The 22,871-nt window shown below is 44.6% G+C and overlaps 1 protein-coding gene across 1 annotated transcript; it reads left to right on the top strand.

The window, feature by feature from the left end:
- The first annotated feature begins 11,336 nt into the window (after nucleotides 1–11,336).
- On the top strand, nucleotides 11,337–22,587 carry barhl1a (BarH-like homeobox 1a). The gene is made up of 3 exons (XM_072239961.1): nucleotides 11,337–11,787; nucleotides 16,122–16,344; nucleotides 22,296–22,587. Exons 1-3 carry the CDS (start codon nucleotides 11,337–11,339, stop codon nucleotides 22,585–22,587), a joined length of 966 nt encoding a protein of 321 aa, XP_072096062.1.
- Nucleotides 22,588–22,871: the final 284 nt, after the last annotated feature.

Raw genomic sequence — 22,871 nt, 5'->3', positions numbered from 1 at the left:
AGGTTACAATGGGACATTGACAGGGTGCAGCACGGGGTCAAGAAGTGGCAGGTAGAATTCAATTGGAAAAGTGTGAAGGGATCCACTTTGGAAAGTTGAACTTGAAGGCAGAGTACAAAGTTAATGGCAGACTTCTTAGCAGTGTGGAGGAAGAGAAGGGCCTTGGGATCCAAGTCCATAGATCCCTCAAAGTTGCCACATAAGTTGACAGGGTGGTTAAGAAGTTTGATGGTGTGTTGGCCTTCATTAGTTGTGGGATTGAGTTCAAGAGCTTCGAGGTAATGTTGCAGCTCTATACAACCCTGGCTTGACCACACTTAGAGTATTGTGTTCAGTTCTGGTTGCCACATTATAGGAAGGACGAGGAGGCTTTAGAGAGGGAGCAGAGGAGATTGACCAGGAAGTATCGATAAAGCGGACAAAGAGCGTCCGTGGCAAGAGAAACTAAGTTAACGTTTCAGATTCAAAATTCTTTCTTAAGCCTGTCGAGTGCTCGCAGCATTAAAAGGAGAATCCTGCCAGCGAGAAAGTTTTCCTCTTTCGGTGTGTCCACCTGAAGCGTTCCCGTAAGATTCTGTATAAGATGATTGTTTATTGACGTAATAGCTCAACTGCAACAAACATTGGGATCCCCGATAAGCCAGTCCCCAGTAAACCACTCTGCTGCCCAGCGTTAGCTCGTGCCCCCTCTGCCTACACTAAATGCAGACCCAAAGTTATTGTGAAGCAGATCAGAAAGGCGGTCCTCAGCTCTTGCCTATTCACATTCCCAAGGCATATATAGAAAGGATAAAGTAGTCAAATTATTTTAAAGAAACCAGCGTGAATTCTATTTCGAAGCATCCGTATGATCCTTTCATTCGCTAAAGTTAACATCTGCTGGTGTTTATATCATCCGCATTGTTAGATTTAAAAAAACAGAACCACTCGAACCACATCAAGGGACTAATGAATCAATACTGAAACTGACTCTATTATGTACATCCAAAGATTTTCATCAGTTAGGAAGTAGCTAAAAATCACGTTTTTCGCCAAAGATAAGTTATAATAATGCGGACATTTAAGGTTGATTGGTTCGATTTGTTTCAGTTGAAATATAATTAATCAGGAATATTTTCCCAATTCCCGCAGGATCCAGAGTAAAATGTAAACAGAATGAGCGGTTCGGGAAGTTCTGCGGAGTTGATTTTCTCTCCATGCCACCAACACCGGCAACCTCCCGGATACCGCCCCCGACGTACCAATGCAGAAATATAATGAATTGAGTGGGTTTGCGTTCTTTACGTATCCTGAACTGTCCGTTCTGAACAAGACTTTCGGGATTTGTTTGCCTGAAATGGGCGCGGCATTCAGTTAATCCCTCAGCTGCCCTGATACTCTGCTTTCGCGTCCCTCTCCAGTCCGCAGCTATTTGCGTGTTTGCAGTGTAGCCGCTTTCGTAACTCAGTCCAGCGATCCGGATCCCCGCGCAACCTGCCCGCTTTCTCGCCTGGGGTTAAATTTGACCATCTCACCCAAGGACGTCAAAACACTAAGTTTCTATATGACCTGGGAACTGTTCCCTAAAACAGCCAGAAAGTTACTTAAATCAGTGCTGCACGTTGCGCCGGGTTGTTTGCGTTTCCATAAACCCCGTCGGCTTGAGCCGGACACCGATCTTTGTTAAATAGTTCAGGATAAAAATTCTGCCCAGGTTTTGTCAAGGCTGACTTTTCCAATATGGGGAGCAAAGCGTGGTCCCAAAGAGGATGTTACATCCTCGCTTGCGTTGCTGCAGCATTTTCTTTAAAGTGCTGGCTTGTATTTCGGGTGAACAGATTGCACTCTCTTCATTCTCCAAGAGGGGAGTTAAGAGAAGGATTCTGGGGGATGAAAGGGTTAACGTAAGGAGTGCTTGATGGTTCCGGACCCGTACTCGCTGGAGTTTCGGAGAATAAGGCAGGGGGTTGGTGTTGTTTCACTGAAATCTGTCGAATATTGAAAAGCCTAAATAACGTGGACATGTGGAAGATGTTTCCAGTAGCGGGGGAGTCTAGGACCGGAGGGCAAAGCCTCAGAATAGAAAGACATCCCTTTAGAACAGAGGTGAGGAGAATTTCTTTAGCCGCGGGTGCTGAATCTCCGGAGTTCATTGCCATAGACTGCTATGGAAGCCAAGTCACCGTGACATTTTAAGAAGATGTTCTTGATTAGTCCAGGGTGTCAAAGGTTAAGGGGAGAAGTCAGGAGAATGGGGTTGAGGAAGGATAATAAATCAGCCATGATGGAGGAACTTAAGGTGGGGGGGTTATATGGGAGGCGGGGTTTAAGGGTCGGCACAACATTGTGGGCCGAAGGGCCTGTACTGTGCTATGCTATTCTACGTTCTATGTTCTATGAACTGCGGAGCAGATTCGAGGGGCCGAATGGTCCAGTCCCCCTCCTATGTTAGATGATCGCTCCATAGTTACAGCACCACTCTCTGATCTTCACCCTGGCACTACAACAGAAAACACGCAAATCCCCTTACCCTGGAGGTAAGACACTGAGAGTCGTTCTGACTGCCCAGCCTACCGCCATTCAGTGTAAACCAATGGGCGGATCCATGAGAAAGTGGTGGAAGGAGACGTGGAGAAGGGAACTCCTGTCACTGACGTGACACTTTGTATTCACTTCATTTTCTCCTTTGGGATCATTTAAGACCATAAAACCATCAAGCATAGGATCAGAATTAGGCTATTCGGCCTATCTCGTCTGCTCTGCCATTCGACCACGGCTGATTTATTCTCCCTCTCAACTCAATTCTCCTGCCTTCTCCCTTTGACGCCTTTACTAATCAAATACTTATCAATCTCCGCTTTAAATAGACTCAATTACTTGGCCTCCGCAGCCGTCAGTAGCAATGACTTTCACAGATTCACCATCCACTTGCGAAATCCCTCATCTCTGTTCTAAAGGGACATCCTTCGACTCCGGGTCTCTGCCCTCTGGTCCTCGACTATAGGAAACATCCTCTCCACGCCTAATCTAGGCCTGGCAGTGGGTTCCAATGAGATTTCCTTCTTTCTTCTGAACTCCACCGAATATCAGTCCGGAGCCATCAAAAGAGTGTCATGCATTAACCCTTTCGATCCCGGTATTATTCTCGTAAACCTCCTCTGGAGCACAATGACAGCACATCGTTTCTTACATATGAGTTTTGTCTTCCGAGTTTTCGGGGAAATTTGTTCGACGACAGTGACCTTCAACTGATTTGCTCCAAATCCTTTTTTTTCCCAGTATCTTCATTTGATTGGGGCTGTACTTGTCTTAGCGAGGTGCAAGAGGGTTTGTCAGAATTGTGGGATTCGTGTACCTTTTTAAAGCCTTTCTCAAGGGCTTATAAATGAAACATAACCCCGCAAGGTTTAAGCCTAACTTAATGTCCTGACGAAGGGTCTCGGCCCGAAACGTCGACTGTACCTCTTCCTAGAGATGCTGCCTGGCCTGCTGCGTTCACCAGCAACTTTTATGTGTATTGCTTGAAATTCCAGCATCTGCAGATTTCCACGTGTCTGTGTAAGTGTAACGCCTTTCCCTGCATCACCCCGCTCCCACCCCCCACCGCCACCCACATACACACCTTCCGTCGTATAGAACTCCTCCAAGACAAACAAGAGAACTCTCAGTCCTGTCGAAGGGTCTTGGCCCGGAACGTCGACTGTACTTTTTTCCATAGATGCTGCCTGGCCTGCTGCGTTCCTCCAGCATATTTTGTGTGTGTGACTCCTCCAAGAAATGGGTGGGTTAGGGTCAATGATAGTTAACGCTTTGCAGACAACGTCAAATATGTCTTATAATATTAGGTATATTCTTTTGCTCTGGCACCGCACTTCCCCAGCCGACCACCATCCCCACGCTGAAGTCCAGTGCCAATAAGTACGCGGATTAGTAAACAGCATCATTTGACCTCTTGTTACCGAATTCCCAGTTAAATGCATGACATGGGATTCCATTAACGCTTTCAAATAATTATTTGTGGTTAGCACAACGCTTTACAGTACCAGTGACCCGGGTTCAATTCTCGCCGCTGTCTGTAAGGAGTTTGTACGTTCTCCCCGTGACCGTGTTGGTTTACTCCGGGTGCTCCGGTTTCCTCCCACAGTCCAAAGACAGACCGGTTGGTAGGTTACGTATAAATTGCCCCGTGATTAGGCTCAGATTAAATCGGGGGTTGCTGGGCGGTGTGCTGGAAGGGCCAATTCGCGCTGTAGTTCAATAAACAAACAAACAAATACATTTCACAATAACTTTCATAAATTACTAATGGGGTCCGCTCATTACTTCATAAACAGTGAGAGCGGGACGTTGCACACTGTCGTGTCCGCGGAATCCCATGACAATGTAAGTCATTCAGTGCGAACTTGAGACCGTCGTACATCGGTTCGTTCATAATACAAGCTCCTATGAAACAGCCCATGTAGTCCTTGCTTTAGCTAAAACCGGATTAGATATAACGAAATTAATCGTAGCGGATCAATCAGCTACCTGGTCGGGGCTATCGGAAAGGAATGGGTGATCGGCTGGCTCGATAGCAGATTGTTCATTCAAAGGGCTAGCATCGTTACAATGGGCCGGCTAGCCTCCTGCGTAGTTCTACGATCCTCCTGTTTCCTTCACCACTTCGCTGATAGGACCCCCCGTTCCCCAAAGGTTGCACAAGGCCTCTGGATTAAGAGGCTGTTTCTCTTGTTTTTGATCGTAGAGCGTAACACCATAGAAGAAAATACATAAAGTTAAAATGTTGCTTTTTTACTTCAAGTGAGCTCCTATTTCATTGACTCTGCTTCCGCCTCATGCACAGGTGGGATATTCCTGTGAAACAACTCCTGTGATTTGTACCCCTTTCTAAAAAGTTTTGGAGACCCTGAGCTCTACAGCTGATTACCTGACTGACCCCTTCGTAGGACTTTTAGACTCTTCGGGTGATTTTTTTCTCGGGTACGGTATCGCAAACGGGCTCTAGGATAAAGGTTCTCGGCCCGAAAGTCGAGTCTTTATTTCTTTCTATAGAAGCTGCCTGACTTGCTAAATTCCATCAGCATTTGAGTCCGTGCGTCTCATGAATCAGTTTCACACAGCCGAGACGTAGAGAAGGCAAGTGTACCGCTAACGGTTAACCAGTTTATTAAGTGGGTTATTTGAACTCTCCATTGTCCGGGTCACTCTCTCCCAACCCCAGCACATTGTGGAGCAGACTTAACACCGGTCTGGAATCTCAAGCAGAGCCAGACCCAGCTTCTTGGCTTGGACTGTCGTGTATTTGGGGAATACAATGGAATCTTTTTCAATGCGGGATGCGCCCGGGTTCCGACGCTGAAAGCAAGTCTAACTGAGGAAAAAGGTGAGATGTCTGGCCTCTTTCTGCTTTGCCCCAGAGTGAGGCAGATGTTCAAATCTTCTATGTCCCCGTTGCCAATCTGAACAAAAAAGATTGGTTTATTGCCAACAGTTTGATGCCTGTGTTGGCGATAAGAAAAAAAAAACACGAGAGATTCTGCAGATGCTGGAAAGCCAGAGTAGGAAGCTAAAAATGCTGGAGGAACTCCGCCGGTCAGGCAGCATCTGTGGAAAGGACTACAGAGTAGATGTTTCATTCTGATATCTTACCGTTGGTAATAAACCAATCGTTTATCAGAAACTAAAAAAGGCTCTAAGAAGGCTGGAACCATTTAACATAGTTAGAGCATTACAAAGAAGTTCCGAAACACTCGGTGTTACCTAGCGCCCTGACCGGAGCAATATCTGGCCCCCGCTCTCCACTCTACTGAACGTCCATTAATTTGGGGTTGGTTTGTGGGAGCTCATGAGTTTTTCTTGACCACTCACTTCCGAGCTTGTGGGAATGGAGAAGGAAATGGGCGAACTGTCCGCAGATCGCAGTGTTGCTTTCTCCGGATTAATTACTGGATAACTTCCTCGTGGAATATGGGTGTAGAGTTGAATTGGCTCAAAATCTTCCTCTCTTCCCCGTTTGCCGTCTGTTTACCAATCACACTAACTTAAATTTATGGAATAATAATCCATAATAACTATCGTCAATCTTAAATAAATTATCTATTTTCCATCAAACCGGAATAAAAAGATTTGATTTATGCCATTACCCAATCACTCAGCTGCCGAGTATTTCGGTGCCTCTTTCGCCCTGGAGCGGAGTCCACTCCGCCCGCCCACTCACCAATTCCCCAGCACAGCGAAGTGTAGTGACCTCCCCACCCCGGAACGCCCCAGGGGAAACTCCCGGCTCTCCGGATGACGCCTAAACCCCGAGGTCAGGGGGGGTCCATTTATTTGACCGGTTGATCAGGTCTGCTGGGAGACGCATTTCGAAAAGAAAGGATCCAGTTAGGTTGTTGGAAATTCACTTACGTAAAGATTCTGTGTTACTTAAATAATCAAAGCATGCAGCAGTGAGGCGGGCATTCGGTCTATCGTACTGGTGCTGGTTACTTAGAACTCTCCGAATAGTCGCAATTCACTCCACCTTCTGCAAGTATTTTCAAACATTTTACCATTTCCTTTAAACTCTTCCCATTTCCTTTCAGGTGGCGCATTGCGGATTCCAGTAACTCGTTGCAAAACCCATCACTTACATCCCCTTGGACACCCACTCCAAAGTCCCCCGTTGCCCCCCCCCCCCCACTAGACACACACACACCTGGTCTACACATGGCGGCGGGCCGGGATTGTTCAATCCCTGACTATCCAGTGTAAACCACTTCGTTAGTGTCATTTGACTGTGGAATTCTCCCGGCACTTTGCCCATCGTTAGCTGCGCTTCGGAGCTCCAGCAACGCAGCAAGAACTTGCACTTAGGGGAACTCGGAAAAAGTAACTTCGATCTTTTCTCATTCATAACACTTCCTTCATCCAAACCCTAAAGTTCACTGTCACCGTGAGTTCCCCAAAGTGCTTTCAACATTTTCAGAGACAGTGAAGAATAATGTCCCTGCTCTTGGACTGTCTGCCCCTCTCCCTTCAGGGAAGGAGCTACGCAGCATCCACGCCAGGTCCATTAAACTCAAAACCAGCTACTTTCCCCAAGCCGTCAAACTGAGCAACACATCCACCCATTAACCTACCCCCCCCACCACTCCATCCACATTACCTAGTGTTACTTTATATACATACAGTCAGTATTTAACAATTGTGTTCACGTTCTATAGGATTATTTTTTATTTGTAGTTGCTTTTTTATTATTGTGTTTTTATTCTGTATCAGATCCGGATTAACCATCATTTCCTTCTTCTTTACAACTGTGTACTGAAGAATGACAACAACATGCAGTCCTAAATGTAAGTAACCGACAACGGGAAATACTCAAAGGCGGAGAGCATCTCAACCGGTGCGGTCTCCAGTTCACGGTGTGTTTGAGGCAGAATGGGTACCCGATGAGCTGTCGGTATATCGCAATCCCGGGGTTACAGAACGACCTGGGAACTGGGATTAGCCTGAGCAGATCTAGGTCGGCACCAAAAGAATAGGCCGAGCGGCCTTTTTTTAAACGGCATGCTGGTTCTACGGACTGGAATGGACAGGCGTTCACAGATCACGGACGGCTGTAATACGAAGGTTAAAAGCCCCGTCTTTCGACTGGGAGCGAGGTGGAGCCAACGGTTTGACCGGAGGAATCGGTATATGAAGGTGATCCGGAAAAGTATAAAGTCTTTATTTTCTGCGAGTTTGTCACTTCACTTCTGCTGGGTCGGGGCGGGTTGGAGGACGAGTTATTCCACTTTGACCATTTATTATCTGAAGCAAATGATAAACATTTCTCGACTTGAACGGGACAGTCAGCTTGGGCGATAGGCGGCAAACTTTGACATCCACGATACCTGCACCCGCGGTCACCGGCTGAGTTTGTGTCACCTGCTGACAAATCAGTCATGATTTATTGTTAGCGAGTTAGATATGATGTTCCAGAATGACCGGTAACACAGTGAGTATAACTACACCGAAATCCACTTGTAAACTAAAGTAAGACTAATGCGAAGATGGGGGGGGGGGGGGGAGGAGGAAGAGAGAGAGACGGCGGGGGAGAGAGAGACAGACAGAGACAGAGGGGGAGAGGAGGGAGGGAGGGAGAGACAGAGAGAGAGGGGGGTTATTTATTTGTAATCGCGAATTACATTGATGGATTATCCAAACGCAAATAAAATATCCCTGACGGGAGTACTGATGGTGGATCTCGACCCGTAACGTTGACTGTTTACTCATTTCCACAGATGTTGCCTGGCCTGCTGAGTTTCTCCAGCATTTCGTGCGTGTTGTTTTGTATTTTCAGCATCTGCAAAATCTCTTGGTTAATAATATACTCCTTGTATGTTCACATACATGGTGTACATATTAAACATCCAAGATCATTTCTGTACACGGCACACGAAGTGCAGGGAAACGACAATGGAATCTGAGGTAAAAAAAGAAGTGGAGAAAACATTATGTAAATGTTACATTTATTTTTAGTTTGCGAATTCCTGAACAATCCTACCATATATTCCTTCCAAAGGGACAACAACAGGGTCGCAAACAGACCTAAACCAGCTGATTCTAGCATAATGGGTCGGGACTGGTACAGAACTTCTTCCGTACCCGCCGTGGTCTTTACACTCGGAAGATCTCGCCTTTACCGTGGGCCCGTCCCGTGTCTACGCTCAGCCCGCATAGACTGGTTTTCCTGGAATGCGCAAAGAAAATACAGATTATATCCATATCTGACCAACCCCACAACCGCACACAGAGTCCAGGCCCCTAATCACTTTCTCTGGGTATGAGGGATCCCTGGTAAAGATACCGCGGAATGGCCAGACACGGTGTGCGTGTGTTCTTGGTGATAGAACATAGAACGGTACAACACAAGAACAAGCTCTTCGGCCCACAGTGTTGTGTCGAACCAATTAAGTTAGTAATGAAATGGCGAACTAAAGCAATCTCCTCTGCCCACACAATGTCCACTTCCTTCTATTTTTCTCGCATTAAAATGCCTATATAAAGCGTCTGCTAAAAGTTCTTTAATGTTTCTGTCTCACCCCAGGCAGCGTAATCCAGGCATCCACTGCTCTCTGTGTAAAACAAAACTTGCCCTCACATCTCCTTTGAAATTGCTGTCTCTCACCTTAAATGCATGCCCTCTTGTATTTCAACCCCTGGAAAAAGTTTTGTCTCACTACTCTATCTACGCCTCTCATGATCTTATAAACCTCTATCAGATCTTCACTCAGCCTCAGCCGCTCCAGAGAAACCAACCCAAGTCTACCCAACCTCTCGTTATTTCACATACCCTTTAATCCAAGCAACACCCTGGTAGACTTCTGTACCCCCTCGAAAGCCTCGCTATCCTTCCTATAATGGGATGATCGGAACTCTCTGCAATACCAACTCCTAGTGAAAGCACTAGTATCAAACAACTTGCCTGGCCAATGTAGTCATTTCGAGCGAACTATTCTGGTCTTACTGGGGGATTACTTCGTCCCTCAGGCAGGGGTACCTTCACCCAGTTAAAGTACCTGTTGCCAGCCTTCTCTCCCGGCGAAGGCAACGTGAACTAGTTATGCCCATGTAAAATCAATCTGCAACTACCGGGGCAGTAGTGGGAACTTCACTGATTACGGAAAGAGCAAATTAGAGAGAGAGAGAGAGAGAGAGAGAGAGAGAGAGAGAGAGAGAGAGAGAGAGAGAGAGAGAGAGAGAGAGAGAGAGAGAGAGCGATTAAGAAAAATGAAAGAACGTCCAGAAAGAGATGGAAACAAGTGTAAACAAGGGATTTACAAACCGGCTTATTCCTTCTTCTTAGCCTTCGTGTTGTGTATGTCAGACATACACAACACGAAGGCCAAGAAGAAGGAATAAGTTTTACTGAAAACAGTAACGGCTGTACTAGGTTGGGAGGTGAATGCTGACACAATGACGATTTCAAAACGTTGATCTAACTGTAACTTGTAATGTTCTGTTCCACGTGATGAAGCTTACTTAGGTTTATTTGAGAACGATCACGTTTGTCAATTAGCCCGTGTGTAACGACGAACCGTAAACCCGCCAAGCGCGCACTGGAACCAATCCCAAACATTTACATTTCAGACTCTCCGAGTCAGATCACGCACTATTTATAGGTGCAACAGGCAGTAAGCGAGAGAGTTGGTGCAGCCAAGATGTCACACTCTCAACCCGTCGATTTTAGCCGCGGCCGCCTGAAATCCTGTTTCACGCGCTTATTATAACGGGGTCGGAGGCTTCGCGTCCCTAAAGGTGCTGTTTCACCACACTCCAAAGTCGCAGAAGATGTTCATCGCCGTGAATAATGTAAAACAGTTGTTCCTGTCAATAATGTATTTTGAAATGAGGAAATATGACAATGTGTTTTTTTTTGTAATTCCATTTTATTGTTTTTTTTCTGATTAAAATATTAATTTGTCCTGAACGAGACGGAGGAATAATTACAAAAACTTAATAAGCTATTAAATGTATCGAATTTTTAAACTGTATTGACGGCTGGAATTGCTTGGAAAGAGTGGGGACGTGTGTGCCTAATGACAACACAATATTCTCTTTTTGCACCCGTGAAAGCTGCCTGATGCCAACCGCTACCAGCACCTACAACGATATTGTTTGAGTACTTATCCCGAACTCACTCATCGATAAATCACTTTAGGACACCCAACTCCTTGAAGTCCATTGGCAGACTGTACAATGGCCGCAATCCGCACACTGCAACTTCATTATACTCCCCGCGAAGCTGCGGTGAACGAAAACAAAACCTTCCTGAGGCAGAGGTAGCACCCACCCACTCCTCCTCACCACCCCTTCATCCATAATTACTTTATCTGAACAATATGCGGAAACTTCCGGCATATAGGCTCTTCTGGGCGTCATTCGTTCACCGTTCCTCTCATTTCGACTAACAGGGGTCTGCTCTGTAGTCACTGTGATGTCAGGCAGAAGCCCCAATCAGAGGCGCCCTTGCTCAGGCACGTGTTATAGACGCATTAAAAAAAGAGAGAGGAAAAAATCCCTTGCAAAGTGACAGAAGTACATTTTAGTCCAAAAGTGTCACGGGAAGGTGGAAATCCGGTGTGCGGAGAGCGGCCCTTCGTGGAACGGGTCTGCCCCTGTCCACGGTGCTGAAACGTATTTGCCCGTCCAAACGTCCTCTGAACTAGAATATAGAAACATTTTCAAGCCACAAAGAGGTTCTGATTTTGCACCAACTTTCCTTTGGAAATTGCAGTCAAGGTTTCATTGCTCCGAGTAGCTGTTTGGAAGCGGAAGGATTTCACCACCTAGTTTCAGGCAACTTTGTTCCAAATGACCATTTAAAGTGAGGCATGGAAGGCTCCAGCTTTGGGATTGACTCGATTTTATCCCACAGGCCAGTCAGCCCGGTCCTGGCCAAAGGAGATTCGTTGATAGGCGACTGCAGGTCACCCTCGGAGATGAAAGGAGGTCTGAGCCCAGTATCGGACATGGGCAGCGAGCAGGACTCTCCTTGCTCGCCCGGGACCGAGTGCGGCGAGACGCCTCCGCCCCTGCCGGGCGCCGCTGGAGGGCTCGAGTCTCAGCCGCATCCGGGGCAGCTGTGTGCCGTTCCCCAGCCCAGAACTGCCACCTCCTCCTTCCTGATCAGAGACATTCTGGGCGAGTGCAAACCTTTGGCGGCCTGTGCCCCGTATTCCAGCAGCGGTCAGTCTCCTCAGGAAACGGCGCATAAACAGGGGGAGGAATTCAGAGACAAACTGGACAAAAGAGAGAATTCTTCCTCGGACACAGAATACAAAGGTAAGCGGAAAGCAGGTTAGTCTCATAAATAGCAAATAATTCAAACTCGAGGGGAAAGGATTTTTGTAATGTGTAGGGACATCGCTAGAATAAATAGCCATTAAAAGCTCAGAATATGAGGAACTTCAGAATGAGACTATCGCTTTTACCTATCAATTCAAAACCACCACGTTCTGGACAAATGCAACGGACTGAGTTTGGATATTGTCCATTTTGACTGCTTTTGTTTTTTTAAAATTTCCCAGGCAGGACCTTTCCGCGTTTAAAATGCGATTTTGTCTTTTTACTCAGTTGCAAGGTAGAATTTGATTTTCGTGGCTATTAGGGTGAGGGCAAAGCCGATCAACCGCCGTTCACACTGAAGCCACATCGAGTTCGGTATCGGCGGTGTTAAAACCTTTTGTTTCCATTCTACCACTAACTTCAAACTCTCAGGTCGAAGTCAGTCTTGGAGAGTCAATCCGCCGATGAGCTCTGTACAGGCCGTCTGACCCCGAGAGTCCGCACTATCGGGGGAGACTACATCCGAATTACTTTTGTAAAAGAACAATTACAAACAGTTGGATACGGGAAAATAGTTGACAATCTCCTCCAGATTGCTTTAGTAAGCAGATATTCCTAAATGGACCGTCTGCCAAAATACAAGTAGAGTGTCAAATTCAGATAATAGCTTAATTAAAAAAAATAATTTGGAATTGGTTATCTTAAAATTTAAATTGTTACTTTCAGGAAATAGCATTTAAATATGATATGATCATTTGAGGGCATATATGCTTGTTCATCAAAGCGTCCTTTCCAGGGTTATATAAAAAAAAAGCGGACAGATTTTAATGGAACAGGAAAATTTAAAGCAGGTCCCTGAATAAGTATAGTTAGCAGCGTTGTTAATTGAAAATTTCCCAGTTGTTTTGAACTAAATCGAATGTCAATCAAATAAAGTTTTGTCAAAACAGAAATTCTTCGTTTGCGCAGAGACAACATGATTCAGTGAGCTATAAACGAAAGAAACTAAGGAGTTAAATCTTATCTAAAATACATTGATATTAAAAAAATTAAAAACGGTGTTAAGAGAGAATATTGTGTTTTGCCGACTTCGAGTAAAATCTTATATTTCTCCCTATTAAAATCTTATGACCCGAAAGTGAAACACGGTCAAAATTGGTAAATGGGAATAACGTCAGAAGGAATACATAGACAAACTGGTATCTAGGAGGCATTATAGGACTTCAGAGATTATTGGAACCAGACAGACACTCTCAACCGTCAGAACTTATTTATCAGTGCTGGAATGATTCTGAGTTTTCTGAAATCCCACCATCAATAAATAACGATATGTCTGTGTGGGAGGGAGAGTTATAAAAAGTACAGATAGCAAGCTTAAAAAAATAGGGAAGATAGAGACTCACCTGCTCCCTACGCACAATTCTTTAAACAGCATCAGAAACATTCAATCAGCTGAAAGGCATGAATAAACGAACGTCATTCTTAAACGATAGCCTGTCAAGGATGGCACAACTTAACATAAATCAAAAGAATCACATTGGACCAGTGAAGTTAGACTGGACCTGGACTCGTTGTAACAGATTGACGAGGAAACGGCAAAGTTTCCAACGTCAACTTCAACAACAGAGGAAATTTAGTTGTTCCCGGAGAGCTGTAATTCGGTTTCAGCAGCGGGCAGATTTAATTTCTTGTCCGGTCCGACTTTTTTTTATCATAGAAGCGTTGACCCTTAAAGTCAGGAAACTTCAGTCGAAACTTTTGATTAAAGTTTCTTCTCTTTATTAAACATACTGCTCGAAAATTAAACTGGCATCTGGGAGACATTATAGGATTCAGAGATCATTGGCACCAGACAGACACCCTCAACCGTCAGAACTAATTTGTCAGTGCTGGAATGATTCAGTTTTCTGAAAACCCACCATGTTTGAGATGAGAGGATTACATGTATATTTATTTTCAATTTAAATCTTTGAGTAGGTTGAAATAGTATATTTTCCTGTTTTGTTTTCTCATTTTATATTTTAAAATGATCTTTTCTTAAAAAAGCGAAAAGCTGCTGATAATCCAGGTGCTCTGAAAGCTCTGAAACAGAATCTTCGGACTCTTAAATAAACGTAGCCAGTTGACTTACCTTGCCAGATACTTCATACCGACACGAAATGTTTATTGTGGAATTGGTCCCCCGGCCTGATTCTAGATAAGAGGGATTGATCTGAAGTTAAAATGTCACAATTTTACTGGAGGCTCGCCGATTTTGCACCACTTTGTGAACTGACACATTTCACACAAAAATGACCCTTGATTTTGTTTTGAACTAATTGAATAAAATCTAGAATTTTTTGGAGTTCTAGTAACAATATAAAGACAACGAATATATTGGTATCTGAACATATTTTCTTGTTCACCAGCCAATATAAGTTTTATTTATCTCTGCTTTATCATTAAACCAAATTATTGCAAATAATCCGGTAAATGGAAGTTTTAGAATCGGGCCGTTTTCCTTAGTGAAATCCAATAAGAGTGACGAAGTTTAGAGGCTGCTTTCTTTAACCCTATGTTTGTGACTGTGAGGTGGTCTTGCATCTGTACATTGTCCGTGTTTTTTTTTTCCCCTCCGCCACGTTAACCCTACTAAGAACACGTTGACCGATAATCACTGTCGCGGTGGTGATGAGGAAGGGTCCTTTTACTGTGCACTCGCCTCTGTTGGAGCTCCGTGCACACCGTGAATTCGGTGGACTCTTTCTGTGCACGGCCCAAAAAGTATGAAACTTTCGCTGTTCGAACTGTTCCAGCGTGGACTGTCAACAACACATTGTTCAGCAGGGCAGAGAGCTGAAGGCGATAGATCCTTGCATCTGGCTGTGTTTACGTGGTCATGGGCGATAGAAGTCTTACTGTGCCCTGTTAAATGCAATAGACTGTAAGCGCCAAAAAGCAGTAGAAACAATAGCTTTAGATATTACCAGTCGCTCCTAGCTAGAAAGTAGTTTGGGCTTCAAGCGGAATATTTTGCAGTCTGTGGACTGCAAATATTGTACATCACATTATAGTATTTAGTAACCCACCCAATTAAGGTTTCACTTTAATTTGCGGAACAATCCGGTGATCAGTTTTATTTCGAAGGATTCTGGCGTTAATCGGCTTTGTTCGTTTCTGAAGGGGCGGGGTGGGATATAATTTGTAAAACACGAGTTAAATGGAGCTGCCGTGTGCAGGAACCCCCGGTTTCCTGTGCCTAATTGACACAGTCAGCTTCAAGCGATCGCCGTAAATTTGCGAGGTAATCCTGGGATCATTTTTTCTGTAAAGGGTCGTTCGAAGACCTCTAATCGGTCGGCTTGCTGATTTCAGTCAGCTCCGGGAGCTTCCCTGGTGACTCAATTAAATGGATTATTTCTTTCCTGGCCCGTGCTGTTAGATCCGAGTATCTTTTCTCCTTTCTGCTCTTTCGTCCCTACTCCCTTAACAACAAACCCCACTCGGTTAACGCAAACAAAGACTCACTGGACGTGCCTTTTATATCATACCTGCAGGCACAGCACGATACCAGCTATTAACTCGGGAGAAAAATATCACTGAGACCGCCTGAATTGCACGGGTCCGTTGTTCAGCGGCCCTTGCTTCCTTTAAACTCAAACTACCTTTAAAAAAATTAACGTGTCACCTCATAATAACTGACAGAAAAATATTTCCTTACAGGGATTACAGGCTCTGAGGGAGGGAGGGAGGGAGGGAGGGAGAGGGCGAGAGGGAGGGAGAGAGAGAGAGAGAGAGTGAGAGAGAGGGAAGGAGGGAGAGGGAGGGAGGGAGAGAGACGGGGACAGAGAGATACAGAGAGACGGGGAGAGATAGAGAGGGGAGAAACTGCACTCAGACAGACAAGAGAGTAGCAGAGGCGTGAAATCTTCAGTAATTGGAATATAGGCTGTGGATAATGGGAACCAGCCCACCTTAACCGCTTGGGGAGGAGGATAGAAGAGGGTTCCGGTCTTGTAGAGGTGTTCAATTGCCACTGTGAGACCAGACGACCCCTCACACCTTGAATGCAAAGAAGCCAAGAAAATGCGATCACTGTAAGCGAAAGCCGACAATCTCGGGCTTTCTATCGATAGTTATTATTATATTGCTTGACGATCCAAAGTTTGACAACATAACAGTGTGTGCAGAGTGTGTATGAGCTGAGATCCAGTGGAGAAATAACGCTTAAGTGGGTTCCCCGTTTACGAACGGGGAGCTTGCAGTGGGATGAGCTGCTGGCATGGGGTAGCGGCTGGTTTACTTGGCAGTATTAGCGCTCTGTAACCCTCCGTCCATTTTCCCGTGTGCAGTCAAAGAGGAGGCGGAGAGAGAGATCTCGAGTAGCCGCGAGAGCCCGCCAGTCCGCTTGAAGAAACCCCGGAAGGCCCGCACAGCCTTCACCGATCACCAACTCGCCCAGTTGGAGAGGAGTTTCGAACGGCAGAAATATCTCAGTGTGCAAGACAGGATGGAGCTCGCGGCTTCGCTGAACCTGACAGACACCCAGGTCAAAACCTGGTACCAAAACAGAAGGTGAGACCAAGAGAACCGCAACTAATTAGTAATAAGAAATAAACACGCCGAGCGGTGGCCATAAACTCGCACTCTGAGCACAGGAACACCCGAGGAGGTAGGCGTTTGATTTAGATGCTGCTGGTATGAAGGTGAAAATCAGTTCCTGTCAGCTGGAGTTTAGCAGAATGGGGGAGTGATCTCATTGAAATCTATCGAATATTGACAGGCATAAATAGAGTGGACGTGGAGAGGATGTTTCCCGTAGTGGGGGATTCCAGAACCCGAGGGCACAGCCTCAGAACAGAAACACGTCCCTTTGAAACAGATAAGGAGGAATTTCTTTAGCCGGAGGGTAGTGAATCTGTGGAATTCTTTGCCACAGATGTCTGTGGAGGCCGAGGCATTGGGTACATTTAAAGTGGAGGTTGATATGTTGTTGATTGGTAAGGGTGTTAAGGTTATGGGGAGAAGCCTGGAGAATGGGGTTGAGAGGGATAATAAATCAGCCACGATCGAATGATAGAGCAAACTCGATGGGCCAAACGGCCTAATTCTGTTCCTATGTCTTATGGTCTTACGGAAGGTGACCAGCGCCGCTCTCAATCATTCGCAGATTCTGGGAGCAGGCACGCAGGTTACAGAAATGCGATCTCTAAGTGGGATGTGTACCTCTCACCCCACCAAAGAAAGTCAGAACGAGCAAGGAAGTTCAACAGGCGACTGTGAATCACAGCGGCTCCAATGGGAGAGCGCTAATAACCCACCCGGCATCTCAACAAGTGGGACGAAGGGATGGCTGCTTAGTGGTGAAGTATTGACATGGTGGGAGAGGAAGTGGTGGGGGTGGGGGAAGAGGGGGAGATTGGGCGGTAAGTGAGGCCTGAGGGTCCTATAATATTACCTGTTGTATTTGGTGGTGGGAGGGGGAAGTTATACGACAGTGAAAATAGACCTGATTCTGAAACACTTCTTGGGTGTCCGGACGTGGCAAATGGGAAACAATCACAGGTGGCAAATTCCGCCAGCACAAGGGACAACTCTGACCTTTAGACACTATGGCCTGGGGCGGTTCAGCGCTGGACGGAGCGACCCTTGATAAACAACGATAAAGGAAACGGATTAAAAAAATAAAAATGAGAAAATCTAATCGGCAGGAAACAGTAAGCTTGAAAGGATGAACGTTCTCCCTATACCTCCATTAATGGGTAGAATTTTTAATGTCAGAATTCTTAACTGTATCAAACAAGCAAGAAGGTCAAAATTGCTCAGTCTCGAGACAACGCGAGGTAGAGTAACACTATTGAAAAAGGCGGGAGCGTTGACAGAAGGCGCCGCACACTCATTTCTCCTGAACACTATTGCAGATGTGCGCAATGCTGCAGATACCCCAGGGGTAGCGCGCGGGGGACGAATCTGCCAAAATAAATTTAAATAAATAATCCAGATAAAAATGCTATACTGCTTTAAAATCAAAACAAAGAACATCGGCTCAATCCGGCGTATCTCGAAAACTGCACCCGAGAGAGGTAACCTCCAAAACGAATGATTCCCTCAATTTAACCAGCCCCAAAAGGCGAAGTGTTGCAGTGCTATCAACATCTGGAAGAAGGAGCATTAGGTAGAACCATTCCTTCGAAAAGTGTGCATTCATAATCAATCCAAATACATATGAGATTTCATTGAAATTTGTTTTAAATGCAACTTTTTTTATCGCCCCGTTTCCGACTGAGACCTGCCCATTCAGGCATCATCTTCCCCAACTGAACCAAAATGCAAACTAAATTTATTATTAAAGTACATATATATGTCACCATAGACAACCCCGAGATTCATTTTCCTGCGGGTATTTGCGGTAAATACAAACGAACACAATTGAATCGATGAAACACGCACACAACGAAGAAGAACAAACAACCAATGTTCAAAAGACAACAAACTGTACAAATAATAATAATAATAATAATAATCAAATTCAAGACGACAAATGCTGAAAATGCCAAGAGAAACCAGAAACAATCCAACACATTCCAGGATCCTGCAGTAGTTTAACTCAATCTGATTACATACACAGGCACAATCAAGTGGAAAACATCGTTCACCAAAATTTTGCCTTAAAATACAAACTCATAAAAGGCACCACACCTCACTATAAATCCAAGCCTGATCCGGTTTTAGAGTCAGACTCCCACAAATTATAGTACTACCGGTCTGTTATTACAGATAGGACAATCCATTACAACTATCCAGATATAATATTACAGGATAAACAAGAAAGAACAATTTACTTAATTGATATAGCCATTCCAAACACACATAACATAAAGACATCAATAAGTGAAAACACCACAAATATGCTGAATTAAGAGAGGAAATTGAAAGATTTTGGAACATGAACAAAGTATACATTGTCCCGATAGTAATACTGTATCTACAACTTGTATTATCCCAAAGTCTCTACACAATAACATCAAACAATTAGGGCTACACAGCAACATCTATGTAAATCTTCAGAAAGCCACAATGCTTTACACCAGTAGAGTAGTCCAAAAGTTCCCAGCAATTCAGGAAGTGTGCTTCGCTATGCCCATACCAGTTTTAACTGAGAAAAAATATATAATTGTGGAATTAGAAATAAGGATCTTAAATAAGAAAGAAGTTTTCATTGTGGATAAAACAATAGTGCCTGAGAGTCAAGTACAACACGGTGCAATATCCAATTTGCTATCGTCCTTTTAGCACCTACACTATTCACAAAATAATTAGAAATAGCAGCTTTTTTAATCACACGAGTTTACTTTTGGATTAAGCAGCCACCTGTCATTGAGACCACCTCTCACGCTGCCCCCCACGTCCTTTCTACTGGGTAGGAGCAAGAACCTAGAACGAGGGCCCACATTAAAGCAACAGTTATCAAGATGAACTTGTCGTCCACTTTGGGTGCTGAGGACTTATTAAGCATTTACTGGCCTCCTCCGTTAAGAAATCACTTTGGTTCAGTCTCGGGGAGAACGCGCATACGGATTCAGACACGGCTTGGGTGGAGGGAAGGAGGGGGACGGGAGAGGAGGGGGAGGGAGAGGAGGAGGGTTGTCCACACTGGGAGCTGCAATTACTCCTAAAGCTCGCTGAAACTACCCTCCAATCTGGGCTCAAAGGAGGAGCTGAGGAAATCTGTCTGCAGATAAAGTAGAACACAGTACTGTATCAGAAAGAAAAGCAATTGTCTTTAAGCAGCCTGGGGCGTCTAGTTACATATGTCAAACTACCTGGAGTTGAGAAATAGACTATAAATCCATAAGACTTGGGAGCAGAATCAGGCCATTCGATCCATCGCTCCGCCATTCCATCATGGCTGATTCAACCCCATGCTCCTGCCTTCTCCCCGTAACCTCTGACGTCTTACAAATCAAGAATCTAAATATACCCATTGACTTGGCCTCCACATCCGTCTGTGGAAATGAATCCCACAGATTCGCTACCCTCTGGCTAAATAAATTCCTCCTCATGTTTGTCCTAAAAGGCCGCTCTTCTATTGTGAGGCTGTGCGCTCTGTCAAGGAAGAGAGGGAAACCACATCCCAAAGTAGAAACAAAACATTGAAACATTTGTAGTTTTGGCGTTATTAATAAAAGCATAGGAGGATGAATGACAATGTGTATGTTTGTAAATGTGTGTGTGTGGTTTTATGCGTTAACCTGTATATTCTGTTCATACATACCACGCATGCGCACATATACACGTAAGGTTTGTACAAACTACCGTCACATACTTTAAGATTTGTCTATGATATATTAAAGCAAAGAATTGTACATCCTTACCGATGATTTAGATTGTTCTTCCCGGCTTGTTTAAAACCAATTATTTGAAGGGAACATTTGTAATCATGTTAAAGCCAGAGTTTATCGACATGTACCCTGGAACAAAATGCACTAAACTTTCTCCCCGCACCCCAACCAGAAGTTTGTGGAACTTTGGCTGAGAATTACACGTACCACGCAAAATGTCAGTTTTATATTATTGCACAGATTTATTCTTGTACGAACTCCCGAATCCCATTTGGAATCCCCCCTCCCTTATCTGTGAATGAACAGCCCTTTACAACAATTCTAGCGGAGACCGTCGAATTTTATGGCGAGTAGATTGGTTAGCGAAAGAATCGCCAATATGTAATTTCACATAACTCAAGGCAGCTTTCATCTGCTTCCCCAAGTAACGTGATTTACTTAGTGAAAGAAAACTTGGCTTTTTAAAAATATTGTTCGGTACAAAGAGAGTCCCAAATTCCCTTTCCGCCCCTGTGTAATATTGGTGGTAACTTTGAATACTTCCCACTGCACTTTCTTCACCCGTTCTTCAAGAATTTGTTCGGTAATTGCAACCATTTGGATGCGATTCCCTTCGGGCAGTAAACGCGGGCCAGTTTAGGGTCCGGCGCGCAATCCTAACCTAATACTTGCAGGTGATACAGAGACGGGCTCGCCCATGCCTTTTCTTGACCCGCGGGAGAGGAGACAGGCTCAGTTAAACTTCTATCGCAATCACCTGCCAGCGCCTGACATTCACTGACAGGGACCTACCGGAGATCCCACTCTGAGATCTATATCCTAACACATTCAGTATCCTCCATTAAGGCGTCCTCAATCTGTAGAAGGCGAGAAGTGGAACATATTTTTAAAAAAATATCGATCGATCGGTTAGTGACAGATTTAGAATCATTCGAGGGACACACCGCCTTTAAAATCAGTGATTAACAAACCTGTTTTTGTGGGACCTGACAGCCCATTACAGGGAATCAAGGACAAAATTCTAACTCAAAAATTATCCCCCACCTTCCTTAAACATAGTCTCAAAGATTCCTCCCCTCAAAGTTGTTTTGTTTTGAAATGGATGCAGCTTCTCGTTGTCACGTTGAGCAAAATCAAGGCGAGTTGGGGCCAGGTTTGGTTTATTGGGAAGGTCGGGGATAATGCAAGAAATCTCAGAACAGGAAACGAAACTTTTTGCAAAGATTCCAGGATTGGAGCGGCATAATACGTAATGACTATTCTGCATAAGGGTGATAAAACTCAGTCACAATGATTAAGTTCAGGTTAAGTAAGGACCCCAGTCTTTGAGTCGTTTGAAGCACTTTCATTCCTGTTATTCGCCCCTTCAATTTTATTAACATTTCCCACTGACTGTAATGGAAATTCAGTCAAACAATAAATAAATCCAATCAATAAAGCGTCCGAACGCGAAATAAAAAAAATGAAAACAATTTACAAAGTACTTAAACAACAGTGGAAGTTCAGAGAAACAGGCACCGCTCAGGAAGAAGAGTTGCCTCTCCCCCAACACCCCACTTCTACAGACAAGCCTTGGGAAAAACCTGTGTGGTGTTCAGAAAGGAGATTGTGATCTCATCCGTTTCTCTTCCGCACTTCCTGCAGTGAGATCAGACTCACTCAGATCCGGATCAGAAAGTGGAAGTTTTGTAGGGCTTAGCTCAGTTAATATTGTCACATTTTAGCATACGTTCTCCAAATAATAACGACGCCGACAACCTGTGTGAGATCCTAGAGTCAAACCCAGCTACATCTTTATTAAGTAATAACACACACACACACACACACACATTGCGTAATATGTTTTAATATATATTTATTCTAATCTCATCTCGGCCTCACGACACAAGCTCAAAGATAAGGCTAACCATTTAGCTTCTGAACTGTTTCCCAGACCATCGGAAGCACCGTCTGCTGCCGGGAACAGAGCCTTGGCTCTCTCTCAGCCAGCCTCACCCAGCCTGTCATCTAGATTGTTTCGTTCGGCTGAGGTTGAGGCCGACTAATCCTCTCATTGAACTGGAAACCATCTAGAGCCCGGTTCTGAACTAGACTTTAGCTGTCGTTCTGAATGTTAAGATTAGAATAATTTTAACTCGGATTTATCTACATTTGAAGACTTAATTATGTTCCCTTCCCCAACAGGACGAAATGGAAAAGACAGACAGCGGTGGGGCTGGAACTCTTGGCAGAGGCCGGAAACTATTCAGCCCTGCAGCGTATGTTCCCATCACCTTATTTCTACCACCCTAACGTCGTTTCCAACCTAGACCCGACTGCCATGTACATGTATCGGGGTCCCGCCGCTCCTCACCCTGTCATCCAGCGACCCATCGTCCCGCGAGTGCTCATCCACGGACTGGCAGCGGGGGGCGAGCAACCACCGCCGCTTCCCGGTCTTGCAGGCGTCCTTCCTCGGCCGCCGCAGCCTCGATGAGCCGCTCGAACCCCGCTTGGACTTTTCGTGGAAGCAACAACTAAAAATCAAAATAATTTAAAAAAAAAGCTCCAGTATTTAAAAAAAAACGTGAAAAGAATTTTTAAGAAAGATTGTATTCTACTGTATTTATGGTCTTTATTTTCAAACTTTTTTGTGTAAAAAGTGAGAGGTTTTTAACTGTGATGGAAACATTGTCTTAATTTAAAATGTTTTAATTCATCCCTGACATCTATAGTTTATTATTTTTCTTTTTAAAAATTTATAGTTTTTTACAAAGCAGA

This window comes from Mobula birostris, chromosome 22, assembly GCF_030028105.1.
Source record: "Mobula birostris isolate sMobBir1 chromosome 22, sMobBir1.hap1, whole genome shotgun sequence".
Lineage (NCBI taxonomy): Eukaryota > Metazoa > Chordata > Chondrichthyes > Myliobatiformes > Myliobatidae > Mobula > Mobula birostris.
Note: the sequence above shows the minus strand (reverse complement) of the source record. Positions and strands in the feature narration are given on the sequence as shown.

Bases quoted from the DNA above. Each gene is read 5' to 3' on its own strand.
- barhl1a (XM_072239961.1), top strand. From the start codon at position 11,337: ATGGAAGGCTCCAGCTTTGGGATTGACTCGATTTTATCCCACAGGCCA. The intron at 11,788-16,121 runs GTAAGCGGAAAG...TCCCGTGTGCAG, and splicing joins CTCGGACACAGAATACAAAG to TCAAAGAGGAGGCGGAGAGA. The intron at 16,345-22,295 runs GTGAGACCAAGA...CTTCCCCAACAG, and splicing joins ACCTGGTACCAAAACAGAAG to GACGAAATGGAAAAGACAGA.